The sequence below is a fragment of the Microcaecilia unicolor genome, chromosome 7, assembly GCF_901765095.1.
Source record: "Microcaecilia unicolor chromosome 7, aMicUni1.1, whole genome shotgun sequence".
Classification (NCBI taxonomy): Eukaryota; Metazoa; Chordata; class Amphibia; order Gymnophiona; family Siphonopidae; genus Microcaecilia; species Microcaecilia unicolor.
The window spans coordinates 225,539,432-225,562,851 of NC_044037.1; the positions used below are offsets into that span (position 1 = coordinate 225,539,432).

At 41.4% G+C, this 23,420-nt stretch overlaps 1 protein-coding gene across 2 annotated transcripts in view; it reads right to left on the reverse strand.

Moving 5' to 3' along the window:
* Positions 1-4,450, reverse strand: part of MAP3K20 (mitogen-activated protein kinase kinase kinase 20) — a 292,039-nt gene extending 287,589 nt beyond the window's left edge. Inside the window, exons 1-2 of one of the 2 annotated variants that reach the window (XM_030210690.1) lie at positions 4,075-4,450; positions 3,752-3,960 (exon numbers count right to left, since the gene is read on the reverse strand). In XM_030210690.1, coding sequence (XP_030066550.1) covers positions 3,752-3,910 — 159 coding nt within the window. In that variant the 5' untranslated portion in view covers positions 3,911-3,960; positions 4,075-4,450. The remainder of the gene's footprint in view (positions 1-3,751; positions 3,961-4,074) is intronic. The other variant, XM_030210691.1, reaches the window with a different exon arrangement.
* Between the last annotated feature and the right edge of the window lie 18,970 nt (positions 4,451-23,420).

Below are 23,420 nucleotides of genomic sequence, written 5' to 3' on the forward strand. Positions count from 1 at the left end.
ACACAAGGGGAAAAAAAAAATCTAGAAATACATAATATTTCCTAATCAGAAGCACCAATAATAGGAATTAAAATCAGATAACAGATAATACAGTGCAAAATCAGAAATGTCAACAAAGATTCTTCCACAAAATGTTTAACTAAAAATAAGTAAAGGTAAGCACTTTGCTTCAGAAGGATTAAGCATTTGGGATGGGGGGAGAGAACAAGTCCTAATATGCAAAATTTTCCATTCAGGCTTGCAAGTTGTGCTTGTTTGTTTCAGAGATCGTACTGACAAGACATGAGAATTCAAAAATCCTGAAACCCAGATTTATAGCCTCTTCACCTACTCTTCATCACAAACTCTGCTGGGACCACAGATTTACTGTATCTTTATTACTGGTATTACTATTCTATATTTATTGAGGTTTACATTACATTACATATCCAAGTAAATGTTCTAAGAGGTGATTCGTTGGTAGGAAATATAAAAAGTAAAAGAATAACAAATAAAACCAACAAGTAATATATGGAGGGATCAAGGAAATGACAAGGAAAAAGGCTGAAAACAAAATACTGCTCTCACATGAAATCAAAAATATGGTTCTACACACACAAAATATGCAGCAATTAGTGGTCTAAATTGGGAAGTTCAAGGCCCTTCTGCCAGCAATAAATTCAGACAACTGAGATGGTTGAAAGAAAACTGTATTTAACTACAATTTAACCGCACAGTTATTACGGAATTGCAAAAAGGCCACCCCCCCCCCCCCCCCCCACCAAGTTACAATTAAAAAAATTGCTATTTGCAATTCTGAGTGCCCTATGAAACATCTGGAAATATCCTAACTTTACAATTCAAAAACAGAACAATCACAATATCTAAAAAAAAAAAAAATGCCTGAAGCATTCACAATCAGAGCTGAGGGTCAATTTTATCTTGATCAAGACTCACAACATGATTCTGCGATAGCAACGAATGAAAGATAAAGTGGATGTGCTCTATAAAGGCAAATGACAACATATTCAAAACTTGCAACACATCTTTTTTCATCGTGTATATTTTGTCCAACAGTTTCTTCTTGCTCTTTGAGATTCTAGCTCAACAGAACAAGCCTTTATTGGGCCCCAGCATTATAAGCCTTCATTGAAGTACTCAATGTTTTTGTCTATTTTTTGTAACCCCTCCCCCACTTAGCCCAGTCATTGCTGGCTCCGGTATGCCATGCATCATGACAGCAGTCCATAGGTGTTGCAGTAACTCACCCCCCCCCCCCCCCCCCAAGTGCTGTGAACTCTGCCTCTGGACCTGGCTGACTTACAAACAGGAAACTAGTCCGGAAATTAAGTCTCCAAGGTGGCAGAGCATACATAGCACTTTCCTGAGGATCAGGATGGCCCACAGCACGATAATTCCCCTTTATTGATTAATGTTTTGGGTAATTTATCTAGGACTCGTAGTAATGAGTTTGCTGTTATCTTTTCCATCTTATAAAGGCATTCATTAAAAGAGATTGTATGCAGGGTCTTTTTGTTACTTTGCGGTTAAACAATGGAACGCTTTACCTCTGCATATCAATAGAGTTCATCTTATCTCATATTTAGAAAGAGTCTAAAAACGTGGCTTTTCTAACAGATTAATGTTGGTTCAGGGGCGTAGCCAGACCTTGTGGTGGAAGGGGGCCAGAACCCGAGATGGGGGGGATTTTGGTCTGGCGCCGCCCCCCCCCCCCCCCCGCCATGCCGCAGCTAATACCTTGGCTGGCAGGGGTCTGCAACTCCCGCCAGCTGAAGCGTTGTCCAGCGCCGGGCTCCAACGCATTGCCTGCCCTGCTCTGTGTTCCCCTCACATCCTGCACGCTCCTTTTAGTGAAATTGAGCATGCTCAGTTTCACTAAAAGGAGTGTGCCGGACGTAAGGGGAAGACAGAGTAGGGCAGGCAATGTGGCAGCGCCGGACACAGACACTAGACAACGCTTCAGCCAGCAAAACCAGGGTCCCAGAGGAAATTGGGGGGAGCCAGGCCCCCGTGGCCCCATGTACCTATGCCACTGGTTGGTGTGCTATATGTTTTTATTATCTTGTCATTGTTGATGTCTGTAACCCGCCTTGAACCTAGGATTATAGGGATTTTGCAGGATAAAAGACTAATAGCATAGCATAGCATAGAAAGACATTAACCACACTAATTTTATAAGGGTCCTTTGAGATATGCACACAAATTTTGCGCACATCTTAATTGATTGGCCAATTAGCACCAAAAACTGGCTTTTTAACAAGTTATTAATGGCACTAATTGGAATCAATAAAGATGTACGCACCTAAATTTTACACACATCCTGAAAAAGGGGGCATGGAAATGGGAGGGTCATGGACGGTTCAGGGCGGATTGTGGGCATGGTTTTTGGTTACGTACTTATTTTATTACAGGAAGCTTATGTGAAAAGTCCATTAAAGTTCTTATTTTATGAACTAGACACACAAACTACAGATGTTCTACAACACACCCAAACCTGGAAAACACTACTGTAACTACACCTCACCGCTAATTGTAAGCCACTTTGAACTGAAATTCGTTTTTTGGAAAACAGTGGGATATAAGAATGCATAAAAAATAAAGAGCAACAGAGTGCCCATGGGGTTCATTTTCAAAGTACTTTAAGTCCTATAGGTTACAATAGAACTTTGTAAGTCTAAGTGCTATGAAAATATGCCTCCACACGTTTTTTTTACAAGCTAGGCTCAGCCAATGACCTCCCAGTAATGCAATATGCTCTTGCACAAATTAACACCTGCTTTTAAGGAGGTGTAAATATATATATGTACTCTGAGCATGACATGCATATTTTTATAAAACAAATCACTACCTTCACAATCCAATCACTCTTTATATGTATATACTCATGCTCAATTTTATAAAAGCATTTTTCTGCACATTAAACACACTCTACTGGTAAAAGTAGCCTTATAAAATGACTGTTTTGTTTAGTAAGGGGATTTTCCAGTTGTGCTCGGACTATTTCTGAATTTATTCAATCATTTGGAAAGGACGTTTTCTGGGTTTTCTTTTTTTTTTTGCATATGTGACCTTATGTCCAGTGTATAAAGTTTTACAATTGCAGCAGGTGCAAACCACAATAAAGAGAGCTACCAATATTGAAAATAAGGTGGCTGGTTAATTTACTTTTCTCTAAAAAGTTTGCTTTTGCAATAGAATAATACCAGTGTTCTTCATTTCAACAGAAAAACTAGTGTAAAAATATTATCTACAGAATATGACAGTGTTGTCTACTGTTCTGTCTGTGGAGAGGAGCCCTTAAGTATCTACTCAAAAGGCAGCCCCTAACTCAATGGTCACTAATTTCCTGCTTGAGAAACCTCCAACCACCCCAGATTCTCCGGATATCCAAAATGAATATGCACAAATATGTTTAATGCATGGGATAATTGTCAGTTCAGAAGTATAATCGGTAAAGCTGCTACATTCACGCCCAAACCTCACAGATTTCACAATAGAACTGCATTGTCATGCTGAACAATAATTTAATTAATTATTTCATGCTGGGACCCTAGAACAGCTCTTAACTGTTAAAGGCCAGGACTATTGCGCCATTTTATAAATTAAAATTCTGCAGCTCTCCTTGGAGAGGCCAAGGATTACCGAACCTTTGACATCCTAACACGTAATTGGGGTTGCGCTCTAATGATTTTCAGGCTCTTTAAACCTTGCAGCCCCCTGCGCGTTAAGAAAGTCACAGGAAGCGCCTTACCTCCTTTTCTATTTTCAGAAGCTTTTTCACGGCCACTTCTTTATCCTGCGACTTCCATTGTGCTCGGTAGACACTGCCAAAACTTCCTCCGCCACAGTTTTCAAAAAACTGCAAGTCGTCAAATTTAATTTGCACAAACGAAGCACTCAGCGACGACATGGCATAATAATGGCAATATAAATATAAAAAGTACTATGCCACCCAAAAACCTGCAAAAAACACATGCAGTTAATAAAACATATGAGTGCGGCACACAGGAACAGAAGCCCAAAGGTTTTGACGGAAGGGCAGGAAAATGAAACCAGGAGCAGACAGACACTCACTCTGACAACTATACGTCAGAAGCCTGGGCCAATATCTTCAAAGCTTGTACAGGGCTGCCCGCAATGAAGCTGCCTAACCACAGTATGGTTTCCCTCGCTGTAACACTAGCCCAACGCATAAGACAGCTCTGGAACAGGCGTGTCACCACCAGGTCCCTTTCCAGGAAGCATTAAGACACGGAAAGCCCACTTTCAACTGTGAGCTTACATAGCAGATCTGGAATCCCAGGCATGCAACCTCTCCATGTTGTGATCACTGATCACTTCAGCACAACACGAGCAGCAGCTCGGAAACCATGGAACATTCCAGCACTGCCGCAGATTTTCGAACAGGCTAGAATAGATCTGCTCAGCAAGGGAGAGAGAGAGGGGAGTGTTACCCTCTTGGTGGGTGTGATCTAGAAACTGAACTAAAGTTCACGTCCTCCTCTCTACTCCAGCAAGTAAAACCCCAGGATTTACGTAGAGCGTTTTCCCTGGCTGCAGTCGACTAAGCACACTTCCAAGAATGGGTTTGTCAGAAAGGACCTGACCATATTTGTGACTGGAGGAACATAATGTACTCCTTACAGATCATAAGACGGCAGGTCGTACAGCTGAACTGTTTATATTGTCCAAGTCTCTAAAGAATAGTGAGCCTACAACTTGATTCATTGCTTTCAAACTAAAAAAAAATCTAATTCTGCAGCAATGCACAAAGTACAAAGTTCAGATCTGCATCTGAAGTAACCTTTTCTACTTCTGCCCACTGCTTTGACTATAGACCTAAAGCAACGCTTTAGCTGTTACTTTAGATATATTTAAACATTTTCACTGTGCATGATAAATACTGTGGGATCCTGCGTGCAGTATCAGGTCTGTCAAAAAAAAGGTCATGATAATCATTTACATGGTGTCTTCATTTGAAGGGCCTGCCTAAAAGTACAAGACAGCTAGAAAAAATTCAGCTTTGCTCCCCCCTCAATTACATTTCATGCTCATAGGCTCCCTGCCCTCCCCCCCTCCCGAGATTTTCATAACTGAATTCAATCATGATTATTCCAATATCATCCAGCCTAGAAAGTCCTATAAAAATTCATACATCGACATGATACTTACTTGAATATGAAACTTTGTTTCATATGTACACAGTTATGGCAATTTCTAAAAGTCATTTACCAGGGATGACTATTCAGCAGCATAACTATTACTACTACTAATTATTATTTCTATGGCGCTAATACATGTACACAGCGTTGCCCTTTAGAAAAACGCTGAAAGCTCATCTCTTTAAGCAAGCCTACCCGAATGCCCCAACCTAATCTCGCCAACTTCCACCCCCAATTCTGTTCTGACTTAAATACCAACCTCCAATCCTTCTCTTTCCATCTCTCCTTAATTTTATCCCTCCTTACCCTTTCTCCCAAATTACAATATCCTATCTTGTCTACCCTCTTTTATCCTAGTCATATATTATCTAGCTCAACTTATCATACACTACTAAGCCCAACTTTACAATGTTTTACTACTGTTTTATTAAAATTCTATTAACTTTGTATTTCAAATTACTATGTAAGCCGCATTGAGCCTGCATTGTGTGGGAAAGCACGGGGTATAAATGTAATAATAATACGCTCACAATGTTTTTTTGTTTGTTTGTTTTGGTGTGGTTTTTGTACCTGGGGCGATGAAGGGTTAAGTGACTTGCCCAAAGTCACAAGGAGCTGCAGTGGGAATCAAACCCAGGTAAATATGCTACTTGAAAATTAACCATCTTCTCTGTGGATAAAAGTATGTGCTGATAGTTCTTTGAGTTCTCTGGCTCTCAGCATCTGTTATTTTACTATGATTGCAGTTCTTTTTTGCCATCAAACCCGTCCCAAGCTACTGCTCTGAACTGCCTAGTTTGCTAATGGTTAAGACAGCCCTGTACTCATGTGAGTAAGAAACCCTAGCATAAAATCCCAGCAGCTGGATTTTGAAAACATTCATTGCAAGGTAAGTATATTTTGAAGGAGTAGCCTAGTAGTTAGAGCAGAAAGCAAGTCACTTACAAAGCTGTCTTGGGTGCTAATGTGCACCTAATGCAGCAAAAATGGCAGGACGCACTAAAGCAAGGGTCCTTAAATCCAGTCCTTGAGGTCCACAACCCAGCCTGGTTTTCAGGATTTCCACAATGAATATGTATGAGATCTACTTGCATTCACTGCTTCCATTGTATACAAATAGATTTGATACATATTCATTGTGGAAATTCTGAAAATCAGGCTGGGTTGAGGACCTCAAGGACTGGATATGAGGACACCTGCACTAAAGAGTTCCATGTTGGGTTTCCCATCTGTGCATGCTAGTCACACAATAATTTTATTCATTTGGGGAGGAAGCAGGCATGTCAGGGGCAGAGAATGGGTGTGAAAGCACTATTGAGCTTGCACACTGACAGCATGTGCTAACTGAATAATACTGACATGCCCAGATAATCGAAAGCCCCACGCTGTTCCAAACAGCGACGTAAAAATAGCGCTGGAACAGCACGGGGCTTTACCCTATTATCTCTGATCATAGGGTAAAGTGTAGGAGGATTGTGCCTGAGCTTCAGTGGATGTGTGCAGCTTAGATAGCTTGTCGTCCAAAATATCCAACATGTGCCACATGAGTTCTTTGATGGCTGCTTCTTGTAATGCAACCATCGGGGGGGGGGGGGGGGGGGGTCCACCAGTATGGGAGAATCTGCCGAGTCTGCTGCCATTTGATTAGAAGCAAGCATACCATAGTCTTTACTGAGTTGTGCCATTTTCACTGGCATACCCCTTCCCACAGCGCCAGTCTGCCATCGCAAATCCCTTCCCCAAGGTTCAAATGAACTAGGATGAAATATCTCCAGGAACGGTCACCAACTGAGCAGCAAGTTATGAAAAACTGAAGATTATTGTGGGGTTAGGAGAGGAGAGCTGAAGTCAAGCATCCGTTCAGGTACCATCACTTGACCTCCCCTCCTCCCAGGGCTTTTCTTATTGCGCTTTATTCAAAGCGTCAAACAAGTTTGCTCTCTCTCTCTCTCTCTCTTTTAAAAAAACACTGTTTCCTTGAACATGAAAGAAACAAAGCAAGCTGCCCCCATCCTCCCAGGCAAGGGCTCCATGGGGACCGAGCCTGAACACCACCCAGTGGTCATCCTTAAGTGCTGGCTAGAGGCTAGTTCTGTGCCTGTTTACTAGGGAGCAAGGTCTAGAACCAGAACTAGTCTAAACCACTGGTATAGCCATGAGGGGGGGCTGGGACCCCCACATTGGGCTAAGGTCCCCTCCAAATGTGCAGCTGCCAATAAATGGCTGATGGGGATACTGAAGCCCTGCCAGCCAAAGAAATTCATTGTCGAGCTGCTCCCCTCCTCTCAAGCTGCTGCAGTATAGAAGTCTGGGGTGTGTCTCCAGCCGCCGACTTCTTCTCTAATGCAACAGCACGATAATGAAGTTTGGCTTGTGGGGCTTCAGCATCCCCGCCTGCAAAGGTATTACTTTTGGTGTGCTGGAGTCCACCTCTGGGCCCTCCCCCAAAATTGGAGGTCTGGCTATACCCTTGACCTAAACAGCCTTAGCATCTGCTGGAGGTAGCAAAATACTGGAAAATTACAGCAGAGTACCAGGCTATCTAGTGATTTCACTGGCAATCTCAGCTCTCTACCTCCCTCTGTTGTTAGGAAAGTGAAATAACCCACTGATGGAGTGATACAGAGGCATTATAAGTACATAAGTAATGCCACACTGGGAAAAGACCAAGGGTCCATCGAGCCCAGCATCCTGTCCATGACAGCGGCCAATCCAGGCCAAGGGCACCTGGCGAGCTTTCCAAACGTACAAACATTCTATACATGTTATTCCTGGAATTGTGGATTTTTCCCAAGTCCATTAGTAGTGGTTTATGGACTTGTCCTTTAGAAAACCGTCTAACCCCTTTTTAAACTCTGCTAAGCTAACCGCCTTCATCACGTTCTCCGGCAACGAATTCCAGAGTTTAATTATGCGTTGGGTGAAGAAAACCTTTCTCCGATTTGTTTTAAATTTACTACACTGTAGTTTCATCGCATGCCCCCTAGTCCTAGTATTTTTGGAAAGCGTGAACAGACGCTTCACATCCACCTGTTCCACTCCACTCAATATTTTATATACCTCTATCATGTCTCCCTTCAGCCGTCTCTTCTCCAAGCTGAAAAGCCCTAGCCTCCTTAGTCTTTCTTCATAGGGAAGTCGTCCCATCCCCGCTATCATTTTAGTCGCCCTTCGCTGCACCTTTTCCAATTCTACTATATCTTTCTTGAGATGCGGCGACCAGAATTGAACACAGTACTCAAGGTGTGGTTGCACCATGGAGCGATACAATGGCATTATGACATCCTCACACCTGTTTTCCATACCTTTCCTAATAATACCCAACATTCTATTCGCTTTCCTAGCCGCAGCAGCACACTGAGCAGAAGGTTTCAGTGTATTATCGACGACGACACCCAGATCCCTTTCTTGGTCCGTAACTCCTAACGTGGAACCTTGCATGACGTAGCTATAATTCGGGTTCTTTTTTCCCACATGCATCACCTTGCACTTGCTCACATTAAACGTCATCTGCCATTTAGCTGCCCAGTCTCCCAGTCTCGTAAGGTCCTTCTGTAATTTTTCACAATCCTGTTGCGAGTTAACGACTTTGAATAACTTTGTGTCATCAGCAAATTTAATTACCTCGCTAGTTACTCCCATCTCTAAATCATTTATAAATATATTAAAAAGCAGCGGTCCTAGCACAGACCCCTGAGGAACCCCACTAACTACCCTTCTCCATTGTGAATACTGCCCATTTAACCCCACTCTCTGTTTCCTATCCTTCAACCAGTTTTTAATCCACAATAGGACATTTCCTCCTATCCCATGACCCTCCAATTTCCTCTGTAGCCTTTCATGAGGTACCTTGTCAAACGCCACTGATGTGGCTGAGGCACTAAGGAAACTGATTGATTAACCACCTTAGGTGAATCTCTTCCTAAAGGCAGTTATAAATTCTAATACTAAATAAATGAATAAATAAATAAACTGTGCATTTTACTTACAAACAACTGTAGGACATTTTTCTAGTATTAAGGAAGTATAAATGGGAACTTGCATTCTCCTTTCCATACACTATTGCATTTTCAGGCTGTTCCTAAAATATAACACCAAAGCTTCAAGTATTTGCGCTCAGCAACATCTAAGAGAACATAGTACATCTGTTCTGTGTCAGAACATTTTGATGTCTTTACTTTCTTGTGACCTGAAAGTTGGGTCAGTTTAGCAGCAAGAAATAATTACAGAACAAATTAAAATGTATCTTTTTCACAGCTCACTTTAGTCATTTGAAATCATTTCAACTCCTTTTACAATGGAAGTGGCTATTCCCACAAACATAGATAATGATGGAAGATAAATGTCTGTACTGAAAGTGAAATATTTGAAACCGTGTTGTCATGTAAAGAATCTTGATGTGGAAAGGAAGATGAATTGTTTCCAAGTGAGGTAAATGTTGTCTCAATTACAAACTTCCTTTCTATTTTCCTGGCAAGAGAAAAAGGATGTAAACATCCTTTCTGTAGGACTACGCTGTTTTGCAATCAAACCTGAGTGAACAGATTGGTGGGCTACCATCTCTTAAGAAATTCAGCTTGTGCCTCACCAGCAAGAGTGCTAGTAAAGATCCTTTGGCAAATTGTAAGACCACCTTGTTTTCATTATGATTCTTCCTTAACGATTGAGGGATTTTTGCATTCAAAAACTCTACTTAGCTATTGCACCACTACAAATTTAAGTCAAAAAGGGCAAATGCTGATCATTATCATAAGCTCAGAAAGCTAGTGCAAAAATTACATTCAAACCACAAAGAAAGTATGACATACATGGAAAGTCAACTGAATTGCTGGGATTAATGTATTTCTATTTAACAATCAATGCTTAATTGTACTGCCAATCCTATTAGCATCACTTTATCAACTCTTACACAGCTCTGGAACTGTAGACTGGCCTCTTCAAGATCTTGAAAAACTGAATGGATTAATAAAAAAATAAAAAAAAACTACTCTATGCCCATGAGAAAGTGTATAAGAATCAGTGTATGCACAGACCTCCAGATTCTATATGGCACCCTTATTTGGGTGTGGTTCTGAGATGTGTGTGCAACTTAATTGGCTAACAAGCTCTTAACCATCAATAATTGGATGCCAACAACCAATTATTGACATTAATTGGCACCAATTAGGATTTGCAGTGAATCTGACTGCACGCTATTCTATAATGCTGGGTATCTAAATCCTATAGCGTGCAATCCTAAAGGGGTGTGGCCATGGGAGGAGCATGGGCAGGTCATGGGGATTTCAAAACGTTGCACACAGTGTTATAGAATAATGGGTCTCTGTGCCCAACTTGGGTGTCGTAATTTACACCAGGTTTCAGCAGGTGTAAGTCTGGTGCCCACAACTGGGTGTGGGAACTGGCACAAAGCACTATTCTATAAAGGGTGCATTTTTCAGTGTCATTTATAAAATTTCCCCCAAGACTTCGAATGAGGATAGATCTACTATCATAGGCCTACTTACTTAACAACATCATCAGATCCAAATAAGCAAAAAGGTGTTGAAATATGAATGTAAATGTCCAGAATCCATCTCCATCAGGAGAAGGAATGGATGAAAATCCACAGGTATATATTGGGAAGCAAGCAACAGAATTTGCAAACAAAGAGAAAAAAAACTCTTCAAAGAATTAGATCAGCAAAAGAGGAAAAACAAGCAGCAAATGCATAAATACATTGTTTAAAACCAGACATAAATAGTTAAGTAAAAGTAAACCAAAATCTAGGAATGAGCAATTGATCTTTGCAGCCCAGGACAATGCACTATGAATGAGATAGTTCACAGCAAGCATAGAAAAAACTGGTACAATAGACATGTATAAAGCAGGAAACAGTCATTCATAGCGGCTGCAAAGTTCTGATGGCAGAAAATGTCTATACAGAAAGGCAGGCAGGTCTCATCCATCAGAAACTTTGTAAACATAACAATATTTACTGTACACCACCTTGAGTGAATTCCTTCAAAAAGGCGGTAAATAAATCCTAATAATAACATAAATAAAAAAACATAGCTGTACTGGAAAAGCACTGGGATCATAACCCTAAGAAAATTATGGAGAATGAACAGATTATGATCATCTGGGATATCCCTTGCAACTGATAAAAAGTTGCATGCAAGGAAACCAGACATAATGAAAAAAAAACACACCAGAATGGCATCGATCATGGAAGTGTGAGTCCCAAGCGATTACTTTGTGAACCATGTGGAGAGAGAGAAGATCCTCAGATACCAAGAAATGCAGCCAGAGACCAAGAAAATTGTCTGAAAGGTACAGAAATATTTCACATTGCTTTGAATGCCACAGGCTTAATTAAAAGGAAGTTTCAAGCACACCTAGTTAGGAAGCTTATACACATGACATCTTATGAATTCCAGAAGGAATGTCTTTGGGCACAATGCAACTACTACGGTGTGCGTTAGCAGTATATCTGAGAGACTGAGATCATGGGCTCAGGAGTGAGGTTCATTATTGTCATGGTATGTGCAAAACTAACTCATTTGGAGACAGAACCCCCCCCCCCCTCCATCCCCAACTCACGTATGACAAGGCATTTCCTGTCCCCTATTCTCAACCACCAAATTGCCCTACCATCAAAAGCAAACCCCTTTACAACTATCTCCCACTTCCCAGAATGCTACCATCCCTGAAAACTATTTCCATGTAATTGTACCTCCATCCCCCCCCCCCCAAAAAAAAATGTCATCACCCCTAAAAAGTATCCCGGGTTCTGTAGCAGTTGATGAAAAAAGGTTCCATCTGATTTTCAGTTCAAACTCGGGTTCAGTTTGACTCCCTTCGAGCCTCATCTACATTATCACTTTTATCAAGAGGAGTAACATCTACCCTTTACCAGTAATCAGTTTCATCTCTAAAGGGCGAACACATCCATTACCAGACCTGCCAGGATCTCTCTATAATCCCTTAAAATCTCAGGATATCTTCATTGGGTTCCACTGATTTGTCCACCTTCAGCTTTCTTACTTCCATATTAACCTTTGTTTTCTGTAAAACATGTGGTATCTACAACAGCTACCACACATGCATCTGCTACCTCCAGCGGCCCTTCTCCAGTCCCCTCTTTGCCGATTACTAAATGTATTCTACTTTATCCTCGTTACCTTTATTTACTTCTCAGGCTTTCAAGTTTACCTCTGCTGTAGCTCATCATCATAGGTTAAGCATCGGAAGCCTGCTGTGTTTCATTAAAAATCATCCTTAGTCCATTTATCCTTAGCTCTGCTAGATCTCTTTTCTGTGTCCTCCGTTCACTTATATACCTGAAAAAGAAATGTCAGCTTGCTGTACTGCCTTTTGTTCTATTCCTTTGTTAACTACCTTCTTTGCCTTGCCCAGCTTTTCCAAAAATCCATCCTTTTCTTCGTTTTCTGAGATTCTTGTACCTTGTGAATGCTAATTTTTATTGATTTTATTTTCTTAGCTATCTCCTTTAAAAGACCTATTGGTGTATTTTTTTTTCTAAATTGATTTGCTTTTCAATCAAATATTTGATTCCCTTACTATGGACTCTTTTTTGTCCCATTTAGATTATTGCAGCAGTTTATATTCCTCTCTTACAGTTAAATTGCGTAACTAAACTTCAGATTCTTCAAAATACGGCTGCTAAACTCATTTTTCATTGGAAAAAATATGATAGTGTAACTGCAGCCTTGAATTCTCTGTATAGGCTCATCTATTTTTTAAACTTGCTTGTTGTGTATTAAGATGTTTAATGGTCAAACTCCAGAATACTTGTTACATTTAGTTGTTTTTCCTCTTCTTAAGAGGTCATCAAGGTCCAGAGACCCCTTTCTGCTGTTCTTTCCATCATTTGTGGGAGTCAAACATAAGAAATTCGAAAAATGGCAAATTTGGTTATCAAGCAGTACAGCTTTGACTCTCACTATCTGTAGAGCTTCTTAAAGTTCTTTTCGTAGAGATCTGAAAACATATCTATTTAGAAAATGTTATGCTTAATCCGTTTTTGATAAGGTTTTAGAATTTTTGTTACCCGCGTTGAAAAACCAGTTGGTGGGAGTTAGTGGGATACATCACTAGCATGCGCTTTCCACAGCTTAAAAGAGCTTACCGCGGGATGCATTGTGGTGTCCTTCGTAAAAGCCCAATGTGCATGTGCAAACCACTTGCTAAAAACTTTTTCTTTATTTTTCTCTGAGGAGGCGTGTCTGGAGCAGAGAGTGAGCATGTCAGCACAAATCAATTAGGGGTCCTTTCAGTGGCGTACCAAGGGGGGGCGGTGGGGGCGGTCCGCCCTGGGTGCACGCTGCTGGGGGGGTGCCGCGCGCCTGTCGGCTCTTCGTTTTCATGCTCCCTTTGCCCCGGAACAGGTTACTTCCTGTTCCGGGGCAGAGGGAGCATGAAAACGAAGAGCCGGCAGGCTCGCGGTACCCCCCCCCCAGCGGTGTGCACCGGGGGGGTTCTTTCGCTGGGGGATTGGGGGTTCTTTTGCCGGGGAGGGCGTCGCACTGTTCCAGGGGGCGGGGCGCATCGGCGATCTGCCCCGGGTGTCAGCCCCCCTAGGAACGCCACTGGGACCTTTTACTAAGCTGCGGTAAAAGGGGGCCTGCGCTAGCATCAGTGTGCATTTTTGATGCACGCTGAGGCCCCCTTTTACCACAGTGGGTGAAAGGCTGTCTTTTTTCACAAAAAGAAATGGCCATGTGGTAAGTGAAGTGTAACAAAGAGAGGGAATGAAGCACAAACAAAGTCCAAGCAAAAAAAACAGCACAAAGGGCCTTTAAAAACACCAGGGACACAGTGCTTATGTTAAAACCTTTACTAATCCAAATTTGATTGAAGGAAGACCCGACACGGGCCGTGTTTCGGTGCGACCGCACCTGCGTCAGGGATCACACGAATGATAAGGAGGCTTATACAGACAAATTCAATGCATCTGTTGACTTGCAAAGTTGTCTCTAAATAAATTCCTCCTTATGTAGTACAATATTAAGCTCGCGCTCGCCCATGCCGGGTCTTCCTTCAATCAAATTTGGATTATTAAAGGTTTTAACATAAGCACTGTGTCCCTCGTTTTCATGTGGTAAGTGAACCACTTGCCACGCACCCATTTTTTTTTGGGGGGGGGGGAGCACTTACCACCACCCACTGAGGTGGCAGTAAGGGTTCCTGTGCTAACCTAGCAGTAACTGGGCAGTGTGTAGCGCTGCCCGATTACTGCTGGGTAAGCACCAGCACTACAAAAATAGAAAATATTTTTATAGTGCTGGAAATGGCATGCGCTGGGGTTGGGAACTACTGCTGGGCTCCTGCGGTAGTTCCAGATTGGCTCACAGCAAGCCTATTGCCGTTTACCAATCCTTTAGTAAAAGGGCCTCTTAGTGCAGCCACATTACCATGAGTTAATTGATTAGCACAGAATCTGCGTGTGACCCTTACTGCCTACAAAATAGGTGGCAGTAACGGCAGAAAAGCCCAATGTGCACCCTGCTCCTCCACTGCTAACTCCGTTCCTTTTATCTTGCTGCACCATATGCCTGGAATAGACTTCCTGAGCCAGTACGTCAAGCTCCATCTCTGGCTGTCTTCAAATATAAGCTAAAAGCCCACCTTTTTTATGCTGCTTTTTTTTTGTTTTTTGTTACATTTGTACCCCGCGCTTTCCCACTCATGGCAGGCTCAATGCAGCTTACATATTATATACAGGTACTTATTTGTACCTGGGGCAATGGAGGGTTAAGTGACTTGCCCAGAGTCACAAGGAGCTGCCTGTGCCTGAGGTGGGAATTGAACTCAGTTCCTCAGGACCAGAGTCAACCACCCTAACCACTAGGCCTCTCCTCCACTCCTTTTAACTCCTAACCCTTATTCGCTTGTTCAGAACCCTTATTTTATCATCCTCACTTTAATATTCCCTTATCTCTCGTTTGTCCTGTTTGTCTGTCCTAATTAGATTGTAAGCTCTATCGAGCAGGGACTGTCTCTTCAAGTTCAAGTGTACAGCGCTGCGTACGTCTAGTAGCGCTTTAGAAATGATAAATAGTAGTAGTAGGCTCGTGTGCTAATTTTCATTTCATTTGAGTATTTATCTATTGCTTAGACCTAAGTGGTTTACAGCTTCACTTTACAGGTACTGGGTCTGTCCCTATTGGGCTCACAGTCTAGGTAGTACATTGTACTACTGTTGTACCTGGAGCCATGGAGGGTTAGGTGACTTGCCCAGGGTCACATGGAGCTGCAGAGGGAATTGAACCTGGTTCCCCAGGATCTCAACCCACTGCTAATCATCAGGTAGCAGCAGGAACTGAACCCACTTCCCCAAGTCCGCAACCCACTACACTAACCATTAGGCCACTCCTCCACTCCATTTTGTTAATGGACATACACTAATGGCAATACTAGTGCATGATCAAAAATGCAAAAATCTGCTTAGAGCAATAAACTTAGAACCTATTGATATATAGTTGTTCTAAAACATAGAATGTTGTCTGTGTAGTCATCAAGAGTCACTTATAATATATATCAAATTAGGCCTCGCAAGCCAATGGTACCAACTATGTGGACACACCTAATTAGGTTATCGTCATAGGCCAACCACCACCACTGGAAAACCTGCAGAAAGCAAAAAACCCTCAACATATAGAGAGAAAAAAGCAATCTACAGTAAAAACCAGAGGGTTTGCTAGTGACTAATTCTTAATTTAAATACACAGGCAGCATCCATGAGGAGCTAGTAAGCAACTAAATTGTGCTAACGGAAGAGTAATTATATATGGTAAGAAGTAACAGGGACAACCAAATATAAGGAATTACGGTTTGAAGTATAGAGTAATTCACCACAAAAGCAGAACTACTTAGCTTAATCCAAAAAGGAAGAGCAGAACTGCTTGTTTCATAAATTGCTCAAAATGGGTGAATCATCCAAAAGAAGGAAGCAATAGAATCCAAAAATTCAAAAACTTCTCCCGACATCCAAACACAGACTTTTTTCTCGTTGACCCATATAGTATAATCAAATCAATCTCTCTCTCTTGACAGTCAGTGAATTCCCTCTGTTTCGCTACTTCATCAGGAGAGGGTATGCATAACTTCCATCTTCCTTACTTCCATAGGTGGTTAGCCTATGATGATAGCCTAATTAGGTGTGTCCACATAGTTGATACCCTTGGCATGTGAGGCCTAATTTGATATATAAGTGACTCTTGATGATTACACAGACAACATTCTATGTGTTAGAGCAAATATATATCAATATTAGTGCATGGCCATTCATTTGGAAAATGGAAAATTGGCCATTTCCTAGCTGTGCTAAAAATGGCCTTAGCACATGTGAAAGACTAACATAAGTATACACTAAGGCCACGTTTTACTGCAGCTTAGTAAATTAAAACTCTGTGCCAATTCTGCATTGCCTAGTGTCATAGAATTACCTCATGAATAATTCTTATCTCTGATTCTACAGTGCTCCAATCATTCCTGCCAGTCTGAGCTGAATCATGAAATCCAAAATAAATATGCATGAGATATATTTGCATATAACTGAGGGGTACATGTAGTTCTTTCTCATGCAAATTCATTGTGGATAGCCTGAAAACCAGACTGGCAGGCTGTGTCTAATCTAATCCATTCATTTATATTCTGCCAAATCCTTATCTAGGTTCAAAGTGAATTACGAAATTCAGCATCTGGGAAATAAAACCATTAAAATATACATTAATAAACAGCAATAAATCAACATAATCATACGCTATAATGTAGTCATAATTAAAAACATGTTAGGTTTCATATGAAAAGAGTAATAGGGAAAAATAAGTCTAAAGTCTCTAGGAAGCAAAGATGTAGCCAGACCTTGATTGTGGAGGGAGGAGGGGCCTGAGGCCAAAATGGGTGGGGCATTTTGCCCCACCTCTCTGCTGCTTTCCGCCCCCTCCGCAACCCCACATACCCGGGCTGGCGGTGATCCCCAAGTCCTGCCAGTAGAAGACTTCCTGTGGTGATATTCGGTGCTGCGCTGCCTGCCCTGATTTCCTGCTCTAGTGCACATGCTGGGTTGCTTAATTTCATTTAAAACCCAGCATGCACACAGGGGAGGGGGAAGCAGGGCAGGCAGCGCAGCAGTGATTATCCCAGCAGGAAAGCTTCTGCTGATGAGGCTTGGGAACCCCTGATAGCCAAACCAACAGACCTTGGGGGCCCCAAACTCAAATAGGGGCCTCTTCCTTGTGCCTATGCCGCTTCTAGGAAGATTGTTCCAAAGTAGAGCAGCTTGGTAATGTCCTGTCCGTAACGCCACTTGTAGTTCCCCTATGGGTGAGGTTTTTTAAAGAGGGTGGTACGATGGTAAAATCACGGTGTATGGTCCCACGCTAAACTCTCACCACTTAGGGAAGGTACAATGAAAAGTGGGGAAATTCTGTATTTTGTATATTATACAGTATGCAATTCAAGATGTTAAGCGAATTTCCCTAGATGTTACAAAATTTTAATGATGACAATATTGCACACTAACTGTTAAATTATAATAATGTATTGCACAAGATGTTTCTTTTTAACTTTTCAGAAAATGTATCAACTTTCAATCAATAAATTTTCCTCCAAAATTCTCAACACCACAAATCAGATAAGTAGTACAAATAATTACTTTCTCTGTTACTCACAATTTACTTTAACTATGAAATTTTAACAAGAAAATTGATTCTTTGTGTCAATTGCTTTCTTACAGATGTCCACTTCCTTCACTTTGCAATGTAACTGAATCTCAGAATAAACCTCCAGGTAAGTATTTACGTGTAAGTTTAAAGTCTCTGAAACGGTGTCGGTGGTGATTTTTGTACTTAGCTGCTTCAGTTGAACTTTCTTGAATGATGGTAACTTTTGTCTTTTGTGGTAGTTGGTGCACGTGTTGCTTCCGCGTTGCTCCGCCTGCGTCATCGCTTAACAGCCGCAGTACCTGTACTCTAGTTAATTAAAAGAAATTGAAACCCTGTCTCCCTATCCTGTGGGAATTTTTATAGGGATTTTTGTTACCAAAACTGTAGCCAACCTATCTAGAGTAAATCAATAGATAATTCATGTTCCCTATTGCAGAACCTGCCTTATTACTTTTCCCTGCCTAATGAGGAACACTCTTTCATGTATGTTAATCACACCTTGTAACCAGTCACACATTTCATACCTTACTGCCCTCATACACAACAGTTCAGCTAAGGACAACAGTCCTGTTTCAATTTTTAATCAGCACCAATTCTCATTGCAGACCGGTGCAAGGTGATCACAGCCCTGCTTTGTGGCAGGTCAGTGGGAACACACCAGATTTGCATACTCACCCTTCACCAACAGGTTTCTACACAATTTGTAGCCCCTCCAAACTCAGGCAGACCCCTCAGTACAACCACCCATTAACACATATGCATTGCACTCAAAGTGTCAGTCAAATGCACTGTGGCCACAACTCTGCTCTGAGACAGATAAGTGGAAACACAACAGTTTTCCTGCACACTCACTGTCACTAGCCATCTTCACTTGTTACCAGCAGGCTAGCTTATAGCCTATTTCAACTCAGGCAAGCCTTTCTGTATAACCACGTAGCAAATTAACACATATGCACTCCCTCAGTGCCAGTCAGGTGTGCTGTGGTTATCAGCTTGTCTCATCACACAAATTTCTTATACATATATGGGCAGATCATCTTTCATGCAGGTATATCTTCCCTTTACCTACAGTCTCTCAGCTTTACTGAATTCCACTCTCTCTGTATCACCAGGTGCTCTGATTCAGTCAAATTATACTCTGTTGCGGTTTTCCTCCTCATCCACACTCAATTTTCCAAGCACACAGACAGAGCACCTCTCATACCGGTCCTGTCTCTTCTGTGTCAACAGTTCCTCTCACCTTGTATCAGACAACTCTTTATTTAAGCTCTCTCTCTCTCCTGTATAAATCAACTCTCACACACACACAGGTCTGTCTTCTCCTGTGTCTTCAGTTCCTCTGATAGTATCCAGCTCTGCCCTCCCCCCTAGCAACAGGACTGCAGCTAGGCCATCTGACCTAGCAGCACCAATCAGACGCTAGCTTGTGGCAGGTGAAACAACTATTACAGATTGTAAACTTTTCACAAACTCCATTTTAAAATCAGATTTTCCCATTAAAGTGTATGGAGAAAATGGATTTCCATACAAAAGACACGATAAATTACATTACACTTTAATAAGAATTATACCATCATCCAGGCCACATTTTCCTGAATTCAATCCATGTTTTACATTTTTTTAAACCATAAACAGGCACCATTTCACATCATTTGCATGTAAACCCCCCCCCCCCCCCCCCCAAAGTGCCAGCAGACCCCTGGGCAGCCCTAGCAGACCCAGGATGGCTCTTTTACAGGGGACACCCAGCATTTTATTTATTTTTTTAATACCCCATCTACAGTAAACAAAGGAAGAAATAAGTACTGATTTAGGGGTTCTTTTACTAAGCTGCGGTAAGCACTAAGGGGTGCTTACCAAAGGTTAAAATGCACGACTGTGGGGTGCACTATGGCATCCCACGGTAGTGTTTGCATGTGCGCGCGCTACCTATGTGCTAAAAAAATAGTCTATATTTTTTAGTGCTGGGGTGGATCTGGGGTCAGAGAGTAGGCGTATTCTGCACTAATCAGTTAGCGCACCTATATTGCTGTGTGCTAACCAATTAGCACATGGTTAGCGTGTAAGCCCTTACCACTTAGAAAATAGAGGTTGGTAAGTGCTCACATGCTAATGAGAAAATTAGCGTGTGGTCATTATTGCTGCAAAGGAAAAATCGGCCATTTCCTGGCAGTACTGAAAGTAACCTTAGTGTGTGAGAAAGACCTCCTCTGAATATAGCGCAGGCCACTTTTTAGCGCCCCTAAAAGGGCCCCTTAAAGCACAAAGATTTTGCAGCAGGGACATGCAAAATTAGATTATTCTTAATTCAAAGAGATCTCCTTGGTGCTCAGCCTAAAAGTTGATGTGTGTGATATTCTGAAAACTAAGAGTGAGAACCATTGCCCAACATCCGACAGATTAAAAACTCTCACCAGCACCATTTCCCCTTTCACTGCAGGTGAGTTGCATTCAGGTATACTGGGTATTTTTCTGTTGGGTTCACAATCTACAACTTTTTAATTGGCTTTCTTAAGCAGAATTGCATAAAAATGAAATTATGTTACTGACATAATAGAGTGGCTGGTAAGAAAATCCTTATGCTAGATCAGGAATTTATCCAAATGCTTACAGTGTAAACTGGCTGACAAAAACTAGACGATAGCTCTTATAACTACTGTTGCTTATAAAGTAGTTGTGCCTTGCATCTGAAAAAAAAAAGACTTTTACTAGAGACTTAATGACTTACCAACAGGTAAGTTGCTACACCATGAGGAGTGTCCAAAACAATAGAGAAAAGAATAAGGAGACCTTGAGAGACAAATAACTGTCTAAAAACTACCTTTTTTAGTCAAATGTCTCTAAAATACACCAACAGCCTATCAAACCCATTTCCCATGCCTGGATTGCAGTTAATATTATCTACCTATAAAAACACTGCAACTATATTATTCACATTGGCCATTAAAAAACGCCACACACTTGGAAAAGTTTTACACTACTTGTTTTAGAAAGGCACTGTGCCAATGTACTGCCACCGATAAAGCAGCCTCACATTTTGCGACTTAAAATATACAGGAGTAGTTGCCAAGTCTCCTTATTTAGCAAGAAAGATCCTTCCTTCTCAGGATCCCTCACTGACCTGCTTTAGATCTGCATCTCCCTAGGCTGAATTAATTTTGGTTAAAGTTGCCACTTTTAAACCAGACTATAACCATTCTCTCCCTCGGCCCTCTCCCTTCAACATCCTTCATACCCCTCTCTCACAAGCTGAACCCTGGTCTTTCTCAATTCCTCTCCTCTCCATTGTTGCTCTCTGGTATCTTCCCCTCTCTTATGAATCCCCGGTCCTCCACTACTGCCCCCTGGTCCAGTGCCATCACAAAGAGCTGGCAAGCCAAAGAGGTACCATAAAAAAAAGACTGTGCTCTTTTGTTGCCTCCCCTCTTTCTCCCATGGTCTGCACATCAGTTGTCGGAACTGTGCAAAGCTCCATACATACAAAGTACTCTACAGTTCAAACAACTAATCAGTGAAATACATAGGCTGCAGGAAGAGCAGAAATGGCACTAGTAATGTAGCAGGAGAATCCGCCTGAGGCAGAGAACTCAAACGCCCCACGGAAAAACACAAAAGTGTGAAATCATATTTTTTATATATACTTTTATATTTTATTATCATTTATTAAACCATTCTTGATAATGTATTTAAATGATGTGATAATGCATATTGTTTTTATGTATATATTTTTTTATTTCTTTACACAATAGCATATTTTATTTGCCATTATTCCTTTACTGTTATCTTTTATATATTTTTTTATATATATATGTCAAGATAAATCATACTTTTTTATGTATACGTTTATCTTTTTACACATTAGTATATTTTATTATCATTTTTATTAATGTACTCAAATGATGTCATGATGTATATTGTTTTCATGTATATTTTTGATTTCTCTACACATTTGCATATTTTATTTGCCATCATTTGCCATTATTATTCTTTTACTGTTATATATATGTCTTTTTTATTAATAAACATTTGATTAAAAGTGTTCATCTCTCCAGTCAACCTCCCACTCTTTCTCTTCACACTAGTAATGTAGCAACCAGCCAAGGCATGAAGATGGGAGATGGGTAGGGATAAGGGTTCTCAACCCAGTCCTCAGGACACACCAAGCCAGTTCACTTTTTAAGATAGCCACAATAAGTATGCATGAAATAAAAACTGCACGCACTACCTCCATAGTATGAAAGTCTATCTCATGCATTTTCATTATGGGTATTCTTGTTTCAAACCATGAGGTTACAAATGCCAGGCTGCAGCATTGCTAATATGGTATGAAAAAGCTGTTTCATGCTGACCAGGGGGAAGGACCTGAGGGAGCCAGGATCAGCAGGGAATGGCAGAAGAGATGTCAAGGGATCAGCTGCAGTGGTGACAAAGAAATAGACATTAGGGATTACCATCTGGATACAGCATAATAATAATAATAATGATAATAATAATAATAAAAAACAGACAGCTGGTGAAAACCAAAGTACATAAGAACTAAGCATCACCATACTGGGACAGACCAAAGATTTAGCCAACCCAATATCCTGTTTCCAACAGTGGTCAATCCAGGTCACAAGATCCTAAAAGAATAAAACAGATTTTATGTTACTTATTCCAGGAATAAACAGTGGATTTTTCCAAGTCCACCTAAATAACAGTTTATGGACTTTTCTTGTAGGAACGTTTTTAAACGTTTGTTTTAAACCCTCCTATGCTAACTACTTACCACATTCTCTGGCAACAAATTCCAGTGCTTAATGATGCTTAGAGTGAAGAAAAATGTTCTCTAATTTGTTTTAACCCTTTAGTGTCCAATGGTCCCATCAATCTGTTCCCATATGGCTTATTACTGGAACATTTTTCTGTTAGCATGTTCCTTGAGAGCAAGGGCCGACCCCTCCCCTCCCCAGCTTTCCTTTGGTTCCAAACCGTATGGATTAGTGAGCCAGGGGAACTGGGCTTGATCTAAATCCCGGCACTTCCTGCCCTCTTCCCTTCCAGGAAGGCATTGTAGGTGTGGATCCCCTCCCTTCCTGAGGACACACCAGGTTTTTCTCCATCCTAGGGGTTCTGTGCCTGTGAGGAAGAATAGGCCCCAATACCATTAGGAAAGGCTTAGCATTCTGGGATTTATCCTCTTGATCATTAAAATCTGAAGTCTCTTCCCATCTCTCACCATGTCCAGCTTCTCACCATTTCCCTCTGCATGTCCAATATCTTCCCTCCATCTCTATGTGTCCTCATCATGTTCAACACATTTCTATACAACACCCTTGATCCAGCATCTGCCCTCAATGTACCTTTGACTGTCCTCCTCCTATGTCCAACATCTCTCTTCAGTCTCCCTATGTTCCCCAATGTCCAGCATTTTACTCTCTCCCTCCCTCCCTCCCCTCCACCCCCCCCCCCCCCCACCTCCAATTCAACATCTCTTCCTCTCTCTTCCTTCCCTTCCTTCCTTCCATCAGGGGTCCAATATCTTCCCATCTCTCCTTCCTTACTCCCGTTGTCCAACATAAGGCTCACTGGAGAATTGGGAGTGTTGTTG